The following is a 15,996-nucleotide window of genomic DNA, read 5'->3' as shown; positions in this document are numbered from 1 at the left end:
CCAACTGTAATCAATGGAAAAACTGTGCAGGACCAGACCCATGCAAGTAAAGAGGGATCAAATCTGTTGTCAGAAACACAGGCAATGATAGAAAATAACAAAAAAACAAACAAAAAAACAAAACATAAATTACATAAGGAGCTGAATGCTGAATTTGAATGAATTTTGCTTTCTAAATATGATTTGACATTTTTTGCCTGCCTCACCTCTGCTGTGCTGTGGGTATGAAAGCTGCAATAGCCTATAGGCCGCATATTTCACGTGGCATTCTCCCCTCTTTCAACTTCTTCTGACTGATCCCATTTTCAAAAACAAATGTGCTACATGAAACAACAACAACCAGCAAGTTACATGATGGAAACAGTTTTGATTAACTTTTGTTTGTTTAAAGAACGCATCTTCCTTGCAAGGAATGAGCCCTTTTATTGGCACTGATTGAAAACTGACGACCCCGCCCCCTAGGTTGTGGGCTGGTCTTTGGCGGGCTGCTGGTTGGTCTGCTTTGTGTCCAGGTTCAGCGGAGATGGGACTGCCATCAGGGGGAATGCGCTACACCTGGGCCCGGTGGAGCGTATTTGACCCGACGCTGGAATCACGGGCACACTCCTCTCCACGCCGTTCCAGAGGACGCCACGGCGCGGCTGGCTCTTTCGTTTCCTCTTTTGTTTCGCACCCACACGCACACATGCATCCACACACGCCTACACCACTGATCACTGATACTGACCTTTTTCATTATCATTGTTTATGTTAAAATAAATCACTTGCGTTGGTACCTCGTCTCCTCTCCCATCCTTTGTTACCGTCTCAGAGCCGGACCGTAACATGTGGGGGCTCGTCCATTTTCGTTGACCCAGGAGCGCAGGTGAGGCCTGTGGGCAGATTTGCGTGGGTTTTGTGAATGAAGTCCGTAGCGGTTGTAGTGTGACGTCAGCACACAGCTGTTGCTGGTTGAGTGAACGCTCAGCTGATCGCGGGAGTAGTGTTGACGAGGGGAAGTGGTTATGTCTGGGAAGCCGCTGCTTGTTGCAACAAAGTAATTGTGGGCCTGTTGGTCAGTTTTTCTTTTTTCTTTGTGGCAGTGGACCTGACGGCCAGTCGCGGCCATCGTAAGTTGCCGTTGTTTCTGTCCCTGTTAGGCTGAAGTGCGGACTCCCTTTGGTGTTCGCAGTGGGGGGGTTGTAGTGTGGTGTGAAAGTGGCTGGAGCAGTTGGCTCGGGAGCACGGCCGAGGCTGCAGGTAAGGTCGCCAATTACTGGTTGCTCTGCCGGGTCTCTGGTAAAAAGTGCATAAATACCCACCGCAACTAACGCCTGAAGACTAGGGGGGGAGTTTTAGCTAGTCTGGTTAGGCAGTTAGAGGGACGGTGCTACGGTGACGCGTGGGCTGTGTTGGGCTCCGCGTGCTGCAAGTTTTGTTTTGTTTTTTGGCCAATTAAGCAGCGGGCGCAGTGAAAGTGAGTGTGGATGAGAAATGGCGAGTGCGGACGTGTTTTTGAGGGAGCCTTCAGAGGAGGTGTTGGAGGACTTGTCACGTGAACAATTGATCCGTGTTGCGGAACATTTTGACTTGGATGTTGGTGATAAGAGAATGAGGGAAAATATGAAGAACATTCTCAAAGCTAATTTGTTTGATGAGGGGTGTTTCAAAGCACCGGCTGCTGGTCCTGTGGGGAGCAGTGTTGTGTCTGACTGTGATGATGTGACTTTGACGTTTGAGCAGAGGAAAGAGTTGCTGTGTCTGCAGATGGAGAAACTGAAGCGTGAGACTGAACTGAAAAGGCTGGAGCTAGACGAGCGGAGGCTGACGTTGCATGCTAGAGATGGCCGTGGCCTCGTTGGTGGTTCCAGTTCTTCATTTGATGTTGGTGGTAGCCTGCGTCTGGTCCCTCAGTTCAGTGAACGAGACCCTGACATTTTTTTCTCTTTATTCGAGCGTGTAGCTGAGAACAGGGGCTGGTCTGACTCCGAATGTACTCTTTTGCTGCAGTGTGTGTTAACAGGTAAGGCACAGGAAGCCTATTCAGCGCTGTCAGTGGCGGAAAGTAGGGTCTACCCGTCTGTTAAAGCTGCAGTGTTGAAGATTTATGAATTGGTTCCTGAAGCTTACCGCCAGAAATTTAGATCCTGGGAGAAGTCGGGCAAACAGAGCCATGTTGAATTTGCCAGGGATCTGGTCACGTTTTTTGGTCGGTGGTGCGTGGCTTCAGAGGTGGACACTTTTGGCGCTTTATGTGATATGATGGTGTTGGAGAAATTTAAAGATTCTGTTCCCGGCCATATTGCAGTGTACATCAGCGAGCACAAAGTGAAGACGGCCGCCGAGGCTGCTGTATTGGCTGACGAGTACGTGTTGACGCACAGGGGCGACTTCAGAGCTCCTGAGTCTGGTGTGTATCGAGGCCCCAGCCAGTGGGAAGAGAAACGGCCTCCACGCCATGGTAAGTCTGAGTACACTACAAGGGGACAGTTTCATTCTGACATTTCAAAAGTTTGTAACTTTTGTAAAGGAAGGGGACATTGGAAATCTGAATGCCCAGAAGCTAATGCTCGCCGGGGAAATAGCGGGGGCCAGTCAAGTTCAGGTGTTTGTGCTGTGTCTGTGGTTCCTGTCTCTCTGTCTTCTTCTCAGCAGCTCAAGTGTGGGAGAGGACCTGACTTTTCAGCATTCATGTCCGAAGGCCGTGTGTCGCTGGTGGGAGGTACCAGTGTGCCGGTAAAAATCTTGAGAGATACAGCTGCACATGACTCGTACATTTTGAGCTCTGTGTTGCCCTTTTCTAGGGACTCTGACACTGGGGACTTTGTACCGATGCAGGGTATGGGATTAAAGATTGAGCCTGTTCCATTGCATTCTCTCTGTATTGACTGTGGTTTGGTGCAGGGAGAGGTTGCCATGGGAGTCCGCCCTGAGCTGCCCATCAGAGGAGTGGATGTCATCCTGGGAAATGGTCTCGCTGGCAGCCGAGTGTGGGCTGACAGTCCACCACCCTCAATTGTGTCATCTTCACCTGTTGTTGTACCTGGTAACTTGGATGAGAATGCTCAGTGTTTTCCTGAAGTGTTCGCAGCTTGTGCTGTGACAAGGGCCATGAGCCGTGCACAGCAGGAGCCTGAGCAAGGAGAAGAGGTGAATGAGATTGATGTTGTAAATGTCCCTGATTTGTTGTCTGTTTCTCGCAGTGTCCTAGAAGCAGAGCAGAAAGCTGATCCTTCTTTAAGCCAGATGTTTGACGCTGTTCTCTCCAAGGAGGCTGAGAGGAGCGCTGCTGGTGGCTACCTGCTGCAGGAGGGTCTCCTGGTGAGGAAATGGTCACCACATGGTGTAAGCTTTGTTGGAAAGCCAGTTTTTCAGGTTGTGGTTCCTGAGAAATTTCGTGTCAAGGTCCTTAAAGCTGCACATGGTCAGTTGGGACACCTTGGTGTTCGGAAGACGTACAATTTGCATCTTGCAATATTGTTTTTGGCCTCGTTTAAAAAAAGATGTGTCGCACTATATTAAAAATTGTCCCACCTGTCAGAGCAGGGGGAACCCCAATCAGGGAATAAATCCTGTTCCACGTTATCCCATTCCAGCGGTTTCACAGCCGTTTGAGCGTGTGGGGATCGATTGTGTCGGCCTTTTACCGCGCTCTAAGTCTGGTAGAAAGCCGAAACGCTTGTATGACCGGAAAGCGGGACGGCGCGTTTTTCGTCCTGGGGACCAGGTTCTGGCATCGCTGCCGGTGGTTCATTCACCTTCCCAGGCTAGGTTTTGTGGTCCATTTACTGTGTTGCGTCAGGTGTCTGACCAAAATTATATTCTGTCAACCCCAAACCGCAGGAAGGCGACGCAATTGTGCCACGTTAACTTGTTAAAGCCATATTACTGCCGTGAGTCCAAATCTGTGTCAGCTGTAGCAGCAGCAGGGAGTCCGTTCTTGGCGGGGGAGGACGATGGGGTTACCGCAACCGATGATGGGCTGCTGCGTGACCGACTTTCGAACAGTGAGACGTTGAAAAATCTGCCGTTGTTGCTGGCACATTTGACTGAGGAACAGAGTGCTCAGTTGTCTGTGTTGATTCTAAATAAAGTAAACGCTTTCTTAAAACCTGATGCCCTGTCGAGAGGTTATAGCTCCTGTCTACCTTGTTTGTCCCGTTGTGTGTAACCCTCTAGTCTCTTCTGTCACTCTTAAACGCTTCTCCAGGCGCCGGAGTTGCTGGGGGACAGGATTGGACTCGTTGGCGTACCAGGGATTAGCGGTAGGACGGTCAGTGTGAGCTGTGTAAATGTATTTGTGGGTTATGGGTATAAGTAATATGTACAGTACCATGCAATAGCCATGTATTATGTCACTGTTAGATTTTTGAATGTGTTGATTTGGGGGCTAGCAGTTGCGGCGTTCCGAGTGGGAACCCCTCTCTTATGGGGGGGGGTGTGACGACCCCGCCCCCTAGGTTGTGGGCTGGTCTTTGGCGGGCTGCTGGTTGGTCTGCTTTGTGTCCAGGTTCAGCGGAGATGGGACTGCCATCAGGGGGAATGCGCTACACCTGGGCCCGGTGGAGCGTATTTGACCCGACGCTGGAATCACGGGCACACTCCTCTCCACGCCGTTCCAGAGGACGCCACGGCGCGGCTGGCTCTTTCGTTTCCTCTTTTGTTTCGCACCCACACGCACACATGCATCCACACACGCCTACACCACTGATCACTGATACTGACCTTTTTCATTATCATTGTTTATGTTAAAATAAATCACTTGCGTTGGTACCTCGTCTCCTCTCCCATCCTTTGTTACCGTCTCAGAGCCGGACCGTAACAATGACTACATCATTGCCTGTTAAATTAGTTACGGTTCGGACTGACAAAGGGATGTGATACTTTGTTCTACCCAGGATGCGCATGTAGATTGACTTGACAAGATATTTGTTTATTGTTAATGCTAGGATTTACCAGCTGTACATTGATTTGGTGAGCGCCGTGTTACCATGAAATGTGATCCGCCTTAATTAATTCACTTCAATAGAAATTAATGATATCTTCCTCAGAGTTCAAATACAGTTGAGATAAATCTCTGGTGAAATAGTGTCAGAGGATTCAAACCTGTGTGTGTGAGAGAGAGAGAGAGAGGTTTTGTCACATATGTTTGTGAATAAATGTGTGTGTGCGTTCACACTGGGCAGCTTTCCCTCCCCGAGGCTGTGAGCGCGGGCGTGTTTCGGGAGCCACGGTGTCATTTGCCTCCAAATAGAAACAGTGTTGTTGATCAGCAGTTGTTTGCAAACCGCCAGGAGGATGGAACTAATTTGATCACTCACTATTCCCCCGTCTCTCCCTCTCCGGAGACCGTTTCAATTTGAGCGTATACGTTCCCGATAGCGGCCCGCCACAAGTTGATTCTGACAGCAATTATGAATATTGTGTTCCACTCAAGTGGTCATGAGCCAGGGAATAATGAAGTTCTCACCAAATCATCTGTTCCTCAAATCACTTAACTGCATCTTCATTAGGAACTAGGAAATGACAGTGGGAATCAACTAGCAGCTACATTGAGGTCGCTACACGACAAAGAATTAGATTTATGAGCTTAATTTCACCTTAAAGTCCCAAACCGACCCTAAATCACATGGATTATGAACACAGCTGCTTGAACAGGGTGTTTCATGATGGCTTGCATCACGGTCGTTTTAGTCTTGGAGGATGCTATTTCTTTTTCCTTCTTCTTTTCTGCATTAAAAATCATTGCTTGACATTTTCTACCCACACTGATTTGCCTGATTTTCCAATTTTATCTGGTTAACACTTGACATTTGACTTGTCAGGGCTGAAAGCACTAAAACAAACAGCATGTTGTCACATCTCTCCAGTTATTATTGTTAATATTCATTTAATGTCACCTCTTACTCTTTAAATGACAGTTCAGTTGCTGTTGTCGTACATTAACTGTCAGTTAAGGTTTCAGCGTTCAGTTCTTCTTATTCATTAAAAGACATTTTCACTGCTGTCATGGCTCCTACATGTATGCTGCTGTCTTCAGCTGACCATTCAGCTTTTATTACCTTCTGTGGTTCTTGTTATCCTGGTTAAGGTTGGCAAAAGATCCTGGTCTGATTTTACTACAGAAAACATTACTGACTCCAGACACAACAGGTGTATTTACATTTAACCAAAACCACCTCCCCTACTGTAATGTGCATTAATTGCTTAAACCACCGACGGGTATCAAAAAGCGATCCAGCAGAAAACAGTTTAATACTTTACTACATATAAACTTTGTAACAGTTCATATTCTAAAACATTTTTTTTCTGTTTAGGATGTTAAACTCACAATCTTTAGTCCATTCATTAGATTAAATGATTAACCTGCATCAGCTAGGTGAACCGCCTCTTTTGTCTGTACAGCTTTACAATTTTTCAAATTTTCAAAAAAGTGAGTTTAATGCATTTTTTCTTTTGGAGATCCAATTCTTAGCTTATTCAAATTAGTTAACTTGTTTTGAATGTATTAACTAATTCAAGAATGTTTTTTTTTCATGAAAACTTACAGACAATTTAACAGAATAATCAAAAGCCTTGAATTAATCATTTAGTCAATTGAAACGGACAACATACCCTGATCATTTTTGGCTGGTTTCAGGGGGAAAAAAAGAAGAAGAAAAAGGACAGAGACAATTAATTGAACCCAGTATTAAATAAAAATAACAACCTTGGCCACATAATCCTTGATCATATAGTATATAAGGAAGCTGTTACACTGCTCTAACCCCTTTTCCACAGCTGAGTGTCAGCTATTCTCACCTGCCTGGACCTCAGGGACCTAGGGCCAATGAGACGGCTTCACCCTGTCAGAAAACCACTGCGCGCAGCTCTGTCTCGGGAGTTTCAATGACCTGTGTGTGAGCGTGTGTGTGTGCATGTACAGTATGTGTGTGTGTATGTGTATTATAGAGGAATATTAAGTCCTCCTTGTCGCCTGCTGCTGTCGTCCTCTGGTATTTCTCAACAGAGCCAAATTGCTTCATAATGTGATAGTTATCTGCCAGAGTCACACCTTCTCTCCACCGAAGCCTCAGTTCACAGTTTATCCATTCCTGTCTTTAGTGTTTTTATCCTTTTATTTAAGTTCTGCTGCTTTTTCTTTCCCTGTCCTACTCTGTCCCTCCACTTACTCTCTCTGACTGACAGGGGGGTGAGTTCGCTGACAGAAGAGCCAAAGAGACTGAACTCTCTTGCAATCCCTCATTGGGCCAATAGCTGCTGTCTGCTTAAGGAGAGGTGACAGATTAAAAGACCTACCAGGATCTCACAGAGAGAGAGAGAAAGATAGAAAGAGGGAGAAAAAGTCCCGTTCCCATTACTTTAGAGGCGATTACATTGATTTACATTAACTCCCTGGAGATTTACCTTATACTGCCACCCATTCCTATCTTAAACCATGACCTCAGCATAAGTCTTTACCCTAAAATCACAGTTACATTTTCAAAAAGCTATCAATAGTTTTTGTTAACAAAGTACTGTAGTTACTGTGTGATGATTTCAGCTGTACAGTCAGGCCCAGTGCTATGTACTAAGTATTAATGCCACACATACACAAAAAGCTCTGCACAGAAAACGCTAATGCACAATGTGCGAAAAATAATTAGACCTACTTAAGAGTAAAGTGTAAAAGTGTCCATGTGAAGGTGACATCATTCCATTAATGCATTACTGTAACTGGTTGAGGTGAAGCTAATCTGAAGCAGAGTTGCAAGTGATAATTATGTCCATGATGGTGTAATCTGCTAAATATTTTCTCCATTAATCAATTGATTACTTGGTTTATGGATAAGCAGAAAATGGTGAGAAATTACCCTCAATTTTTAATTTAATTCCAGAGGCAATGTTACTCCTTATTATTTATTTTGTCTGGTCAATGGTTAAACTTCAAAAGTATTCAGGTTACTATGATTTAAGACACAAATTAGCTAATTATCAATTTGTGAGGCTGGAAACATGAAATATATACTGAACTTTTATATTTAAATGTTATGTAAGACCTTAATTTGTATCTAGTAACTATTATTGATAAATGTGGTAAAAATAAATAAATAAGTATAATGTTCCTTATTGAATATGGAATACACAAATAAGTGACTCAAATTTGTACTTGAGCACAGTGTAAATAAATGTACTTTTTAAAATTACACCATTGACTCAGCCCCAGTTCAGAGGTATCCAAAGCTACCACAATTTAAATGCAAAAAATAAAAATAGTTCAGTCAAAACACTGTGTGGCATAATCCTTTCTCTTGTACAGTTATCTCTGAGTGACAAAGCAATTTCCTAAATCTCGTCATTTGCTCTCGTCATGATTTTATCTTTACAAAAGGAAATAAATCTGAAGACCATAATAATCTGTGATGAGAAACATACGGACAGAGCTGCCAAATATATTGTAAGCAGGATATAACAACAGCAGGCAGGATTAAAGCTGAGACTTTCAGTCATAAAAAAGGTGGCGAATGGCAATTAGCATTTTTGTAAATGCACAATCAATAGTTTAATTATTTTTTGCCTGATACCTTTTTGGTTTCCCAGCTATCTACAACGTGTGTAGTAAAGGTAAATACTGTAGTAATCTCATGAAAGATTCATTGCATTTATGTATTTTTTTCTTTAAAATATATTTTAAATTTTTAAAATGTTTATGCTTTCAATCTCAGACTGTACATAATATCAACATACAGTACATGGATTTTGGGATGTATATGTTTTCATGGAATTCCTACAATTAACACAAATGTACACATTTGTATAGACAAGAAATAGTCTTATTAAACATATATACAGTACATGGAAGTGTACTTTTTTAATTATTGCTCTTTATTATACATAAATAACTATTAGTATTACACTTAGGAGATGAAATATGCGACTTAGGATATGGAAAACCATAAATGGAGTATTATATATGGAAATTAATATGATACATTTGAGTGTGAGATGCCGTTGATTTGTTCAATCATGTTGGTTTAAACTCATTTAGCTCTTCGCCCCTCACTGACCAGGTGTTTGTTCACTCAAACATTACTTTCCTGAAAAACCAGTCAGTTGTTAACCAACAACAATTTAGCATAAAACTTTGATTATAGTTTTGGAGATTGTTTACGTATGTTGCCAAAGCATTTTCAGTCGATTACACCTCAATCACACAGAAGAAACAGGAAAAAAAGACCAAACAAATTGTGAGCTTTACATGCTAATGCAGAAAACATATGCTGTGCAGTATTTAAAAAAACTATAGTCTTGGTTTGAATGCTTTCTGAAGATGAGATAATGAATATACTTTGTGAAACTTACTAAATAAAAGGGTAAAACTATGATTTTTAATGTGGTGATTCCCAGTAAATTTTGTGTGAATTTCTCTTCCACAAACAGAGTTTTGTTGTATCCTGCACATTCAATCATAAGTATCACAGGCACAGTGCAGTTCACAGAAGAACAGGACAGGCTGTGGTCCATTGACTGAGCAGAGGAGCGAGCTAACCCACATGTGCACACCAACATCTCTCTCTCTCTATGTGTGTGTGTGTGTGTGTGTCAGGGTTGGATGAGCCGGCTGAGCTGAGTAAATGTGACCAGCCTAAGTGTGTGTGTCTCATATCAGTGTGTCCTCGATCGCTCTCACTGTATGGGGCACTTTAGTCCATTCTTCAGTGGCACTGGGAGGCACGCATACGCACACATACAGTACGCACCTGCACACATGTATGCACAACTACACACACACGGGCACACGCAGACTCAGTGTTTTGACGTAAACTCAATTGGACGAGGGGTCCAGTCAACCACTCCACCAGAGTCTCCCCCCTCCCCCCCTCCATCCTCCTTCCTTTTTCCCTTCGTCTTTCATTGCTTAGCTCCCTGTGACACTTTTAACGGCATGTCACGCAACCCTGTGCTCAGACACACACACATGCGCGCATACACACACATACACACACACAACATGTCGTGATCACAGCCAAAGCTCTGCACCTTTGTCAAGGGAGAACCACTTAAGCACGCTCATATACACACACATATTCACGCACATTCATGTCTGATTTTTTTTTTTCTTCCTCTACAGTACGCACACCCACCAACGCACACACACTCACACACACACAAATCCTCACCACTTAAGCCGTCTTCCTTTCACCATCTCGTGCCCACCCCTCCTCTCTGTGTCTTGTCTGGTCTCGTGTGTGCGTGACTGTGGCTGGCTTTGGCGAGGGTGAATTAGCACAACGACCCAGTTTGGTGCCAGAAGAGACAAGAAGTCAGCAGAGGATATATTGAAGAGCTCTTTTATTTTTTTATTTTATTTTCCCTCCACTGAAAATGCTTTATGCTCTGGCCGCAGTGATGTAATAGTGAGTAAAATGGAGGGTAAAAACATCACCTGAGGAAAATTATCATACAGCAAATTAACTCTTTTCATACGGACCTTATCTCTGTAACCTCAGATAACTTCCATCAGTGTGTTACATTTAAAATCAGCCTTAAAACCTGGATAACATCAGCTCCATAAACAAAATGTGACATTTTCTTTTCCCTCCACCCTTTCCCTCGGCTTTCTCTGTTTTGCATTTCCTTGCTGGCGCTAATTGCCTCCAGCTAATTATAGAAAGTCTGTAAGTGGCCCTCTGAACCGGACACACACTCACACACTCACAAACAGGTACACACACACACACACTCCATGTCCGACGGCGCATTTAAACATATTTTGACAAGGAGGCTCTCGCTGTTCAAGCAAGAGGGTATTTGCTGCCGGCTTCAGGTTGGAAGCACCACAACAGATTTGCGTGTGTGTGAAAGTGTGTAAAGGGTGGTGTAGGAGGAGGAGGAGGAGGAGGGGGAGGAGGGAGAGAGAGGGGGGGGGGGGGGGGTGCAACCGGTGTTGCGTGTCTCGTTCGGCTCGTTTAGCTGACAAACTGCTTTTAGCGTTTAATTATCCATCGCTCTGTGATTAATAGGTTTTAATTACAGTAACCCATGGCAACCTGAAATATGCACAGGTCTCCAGATGAGGTCACCCTATCAAAACCCTGTGGGAAACACCCCCCCCCCCCCCCCCCCCCCATAAGAGACAAAAACAAACAATGTCGTTAAAAGAAAGAAGGATCAAGAATCTTCACATCTCAAACGACTCACTTGTTATTCATCATAGGATGAAGACACGCCGATGTTTTCTCTGTATTTAGCTACCTGAGGAAAATGTTACACCTCAGGAAAGCTTTTGACCAGACCTTGAACTCCTTCACTTCATTTATATTTTTTTACATGAGCCACAGCCAGAGCTTCAAACAGACTCCTTGATTCAGTTGAAAGGTTCGAACTTTCCTGAATTCATGTTACTTCCAAGGCTTTTTTTTTCATTGTGGAGACATTTCTGCTGATGCTCCATGCTCAGAGGAAACTTTCACATAGTCGCCAAAAAAAAAAGGAGCAACTGTGATGCTTATAGGAACACTTTTCTTCTGAGAAAGTGAAATGGCAAGAGGATGACTGCCTTTCCTTTCTGGTCCACTTTGGGCTCCACTTTTGTAGCAATGCAACGAACAGTGAAAGGCACACTCGGTCAGTTTGGTACTTTCCTGACCTTGAAACTTGCTTTGTCCATCTGTGTGGGATTTCGGTGCCCAGTGCAGTGCGTGTGGTGCAAACAGGTGGGAGGTTCATTCAGATCAGGAAATGAAAAGCAACTGGTTGGTGCTGTGGTGTAAAAATATGTCTTTTGAGAGTTGATGTCTGTTTCTACTACAGCGCCAATCTGCTGCAAGTGTTATTTTATGAACTGAGCCAAAAGTACATGCACAGAAATAAAGCAGTAATACTTAAAATGTTGCAGCAGCAAACCTGTTAGTCCAATTTTCATCCACAACCAAACTGGTTCGGTTTTACTAAACATTACATTATTTCCATAATTTTAGGGACATGATGTCTATGAAAAAAGGGCGTCACTCTTCACTACGACAAAGCAGCCACATCCTCTATTGAGGAGGCAAGGGCGTGCGTAACAATCATTTTGAGCCTTAAAGGTCCAGTGTGTAATAATTGGCAAGGTTTATTGGCAAAATCTGAATACACAGTACAACCCATGTATATATCTGTACAAGTGTATAATCACTATGAAATTAAATTCGCTTGGTTTTCCAGTAGCCTTATAATTATTATTTTATATATACAGTACATATAAAAGGGTCTTGCTTAAGAGAGTGTCGCCATATTGCACCGCCATGTTTGTACGGCAGCCCGAACGGAAAATCCAGCCAGTCAGAGAGCACGTTTCACAAGTTTTGCATTCATAAATAAACCGAAGGAGTAGGAAACAGCAGACATATTGTAAAATGGTTTACATCTTCACCTCATTGCTTCATGCTCCTGAAATACTCCCAGTCATGGTAAACAAGTTTTTTTGTCCTTGGAGGCCACCGTCACTTTGCCGACGGGAGGGTTGAGTGTGAGCGAGCGAGTGCTGCAATCTAGAATCTGAATGCTGGATGTCACGGTTTTTGCCCCATTTTACACACTGGACCTTTAATAAAATTCAAACAGGTGAGTCATATAGAAATTAGCTATAGGGACCAAAGCTGTTGTTTGTACCAGGCTCTTAACATGTTTGCTGTAAAACAGACATTTTAACCTGGGAGTCTGTGGCGACTAACTCACTTTTTGGAGTCTGATGCAACAACTGCAATTTTGGAACTTCTCTTCCAATTTTAGCCCCAGAGACTTTCACTCAGTTAAAACATTTTGCTCTTACAGTAAGACTTTTTTACTCTTGGAATGCATCAAAAAGCAGATGCTGCCAAAATATGATGTAAATGAGATACAGTAGAAGTAGGAATGAAAAAACACTATGATGTGATGGTATAAACAGCTTCAACAAACTTTGTAAACTCCTTAAGAAAAACAACATGTGTGGTGCAGTGTGTTCACTGCAGCCGTCAGGCAGCAATATGATTTCCTGTAAAAGCTTCTTCCCTTTTCTTGAGCTGCTGTTGTTGTACTTTTCTCTGACTGGCTCAGCTGTTTCAGAGTGATGAGACCGTGATAGGAAGTTGATGCAGGAGATACTCACTAACTCAGACTGTTCCATCCATTTTTTCACCGAAATAGGGCTGTGGATTGTGCCCCTTATCACTAACAAGACTTGCTTATATAAGGGATGTGTTTGTGGCCAGTGTGGCCAGTAGAAACAATGGCTGCAACAACCAATAACGATGACAATAATATCCATCAGAGTGGATACTGCAACTACGGTACACAAGAGAGAGGAGTGTATTACAACGAGTTTAGAACTGTAGGCATCACATAGCCACAGTGGTATTTCTAGACTTTGGGTGGACCCCATTAAAGTTGTCCATCAATGTCCAACCAATTAGGGTGACCACACACGTCCTAAAAAATTCGGAACAGTCCCGAAATCCCAAATCCTGAAATACTGTCCGAACTGTCACCGGAGCAGAGTCTGGAGTAGTTGTTACCTGATAAAACATTAAAAACGGATCATCGTGGTGGAGTCGTCCATTAATTACCGCTGTTTTTTAAATTGTGTACAGCAGCGGTGCGAATTGATAATCAAATGATTTTCTATTCATTGTTGACGTTGAGGCTGGTGTCCTGGGACCTGATAAACACACAGCTAAAATGTATATGAATATGATAAAATACATGTGCAGAAAAAAAAAATTGGCCAAATCCTAAGAGCAAATAGCAAACTGCAGTTTTATAATCCACTTTATCAGGTTAGGCAGGTTTAGGGCAGAGCAATAGTTCAGCTGAGGTTCACCTCACTCTGATGAAGTCTCCCTCCAGCTCTCTGCAGAGACTTCATACTCATATAGTGTTCTTCTCATCTCCTCATCTTCTGTCTCATCCACAGTTTGTTAATTATTTCCTCTTTTTGACGATATAAATCGTTAGGAATGTCTTGTGCTTTCGTAAAGGAACAACTTTAGACTGCGACTGGACCTCAAGTGATGATAAACTGTCACAATACTGTACATAGAGCCTTCGAGACTCCAGCAGAACACCTCTATTCTTACTTCTGAGCCCTCCGAGCCGATTGAATGAAATACACCAAATGGTTGGTTGGTGGGTCAAAGTGGGTGGGTTTGGCTGAGAGCAGTGAAAACTTGTTTTGCACCGAACAAAGTTACAGAAGTTCCGACGGCTTCTTCTTAGCTCTGTGTCTGAATACAGACTGTGACCATTTCTCTGCGGACTGATACTGATACTTGATCACAGTATATACATAGAGCACAGACCTGCCTTACTACCAAAAGAATATGTGGAATTCACACTGTATAAAATGGTACCTTTTAGCTTTTGCATTCACACTAAAGTCATATATCTGCAGTCACAGAGACGTGAGGTTAGCTCTTTTTACCTTCACATCTCAAACTGCACCCAGCATCTCTGTGTGACTGTGTAGTTGAGTTCAAATCACATCCTTTTGCATAACCCATAGAGACCAGCTGAAACTGGCAGAGGTACTGGAGGAAAAATACCAAACAGGATAGAAAGTATCATCAGTTAACTCACCCACACAGGAGTCTCTGTGCTCTTCGAATCCGGCCGAGCACACACACCTCCCGATGGGCACGAGCCACTCTCCCTCGGCGCTGCAGTACATCTTGGGCGTGTCCCTCTCCTCGGCATGATCCACACACTGACCCCTGACCTCCACCAGCGAGGACGAGTCGGCGCCCGTCACCACGTCGGTGAACACGGCCAGGTTGCGGCTCACGCCCACGCAGCGTTTGTAATAGACCCGCACTGAGGTGAGGGCGATGCAGGCACCGATGTCCTGAAAGGCCAGGTAGAAACCACGTCTGCTCAGAGGTCCCACACCTCGCACCTGCGAGAGAGAGAGAGAGGAGTAGTTGGCACCTCATCTAACACGTTTCAGGTCATCATGGGGGTGTTAATGCCTTTTTGACAGCGACGGAGCCTGACTCTATGTGTTCATGTCTGTCCTTGTTTCGAGGGGGTAAACAGGAACAGGATCCAGCTGGATGTGACAACAAGGTGAAGCTTGAAGTCAGAGAACAAAGAACAAAGTCAATGTCTAAACAAGAATGAAAGAAAGCATTAAATACCCTCTGTGTATGCTGCCACAAAGCCAGCGGTGGTGCAAACAAAGTCACACTGCAAATTTCAGTGGGTGGTAGTCTCAACAGGCTCTATCTTTTTTCATACAGCTTAAATGATGCAGTGTCATATCAGAGCTTGTTTTGGCTGAAATTGCAGTTGTGCAGGAGGAGAAAAATGCAGCACTAATGCAGTGCATCCCTGTAACACTGTCAAACTCATGACTCTGGTTTGATTTTGACTAAACATCGCACTTGCTGTCATTAGGTTCTGGTTCAAATGTTGCTCAAGCTTGACTGGTGAGCTAAAGCATATCGCATTGCCTTCCTCCACTTGTTTTCTACTGTACCAACTTCAAACAGATAAGAAACAGAATAAAGGAACTGCAGAAATCTCCACTCTCTGTCGTGTTTTTTTTATAGAGTCTAGGTATTTGAGTGTTACAAAACCTGCAGGACCAATTCACAACTCATGACAAAGACACTGGCCCATTATGAGGGGCTATAAGAGAAGAAAACTGCTGCCCTAAGCCATAAGGGAACTGCAGGGTGACAATATAGTCATTTAATTGAAGAAGTAAAGTTGTTGAACTTTACAGACATTATTATGTTGAGCACTTGTGGTGATTTTATAGGGGTGCTTTCAGTATACGTGGTAAATGTACATCTGTTCTGTATATAACATAAAGAAAACATGACATATGGACACATCAAACCTCCCTATACAACAAACAGCTTGCAGGGGAAAAGTTCTGTCACTTTTTCATGCTAGAAGTTAAACAGTGGTTGATAAACAAAACAGGTGGAACAGTGTGAACACAGCCTTAATTTAATATCTGGACTGGTGTTTGCTGTTGTGTTTTGGCAGCAGTCATTAATCAACTGCTCCACT

At 43.6% G+C, this 15,996-nt stretch overlaps 1 protein-coding gene across 1 annotated transcript in view; it reads right to left on the bottom strand.

The window, feature by feature from the left end:
* epha8 (eph receptor A8) overlaps positions 1 to 15,996 on the bottom strand; it is a gene marked incomplete at both ends in the record, with an annotated part of 109,751 nt that overhangs the window by 43,724 nt on the left and 50,031 nt on the right. Inside the window, one exon of the mRNA XM_083972302.1 lies at positions 14,557 to 14,872. Coding sequence (XP_083828428.1) covers positions 14,557 to 14,872 — 316 coding nt within the window. The remainder of the gene's footprint in view (positions 1 to 14,556; positions 14,873 to 15,996) is intronic.

Source organism: Trachurus trachurus (assembly GCF_905171665.1).
Source record: "Trachurus trachurus genome assembly, chromosome: 5".
NCBI lineage: Eukaryota > Metazoa > Chordata > Actinopteri > Carangiformes > Carangidae > Trachurus > Trachurus trachurus.
This window is presented reverse-complemented; position numbering and strand designations above follow the sequence as displayed.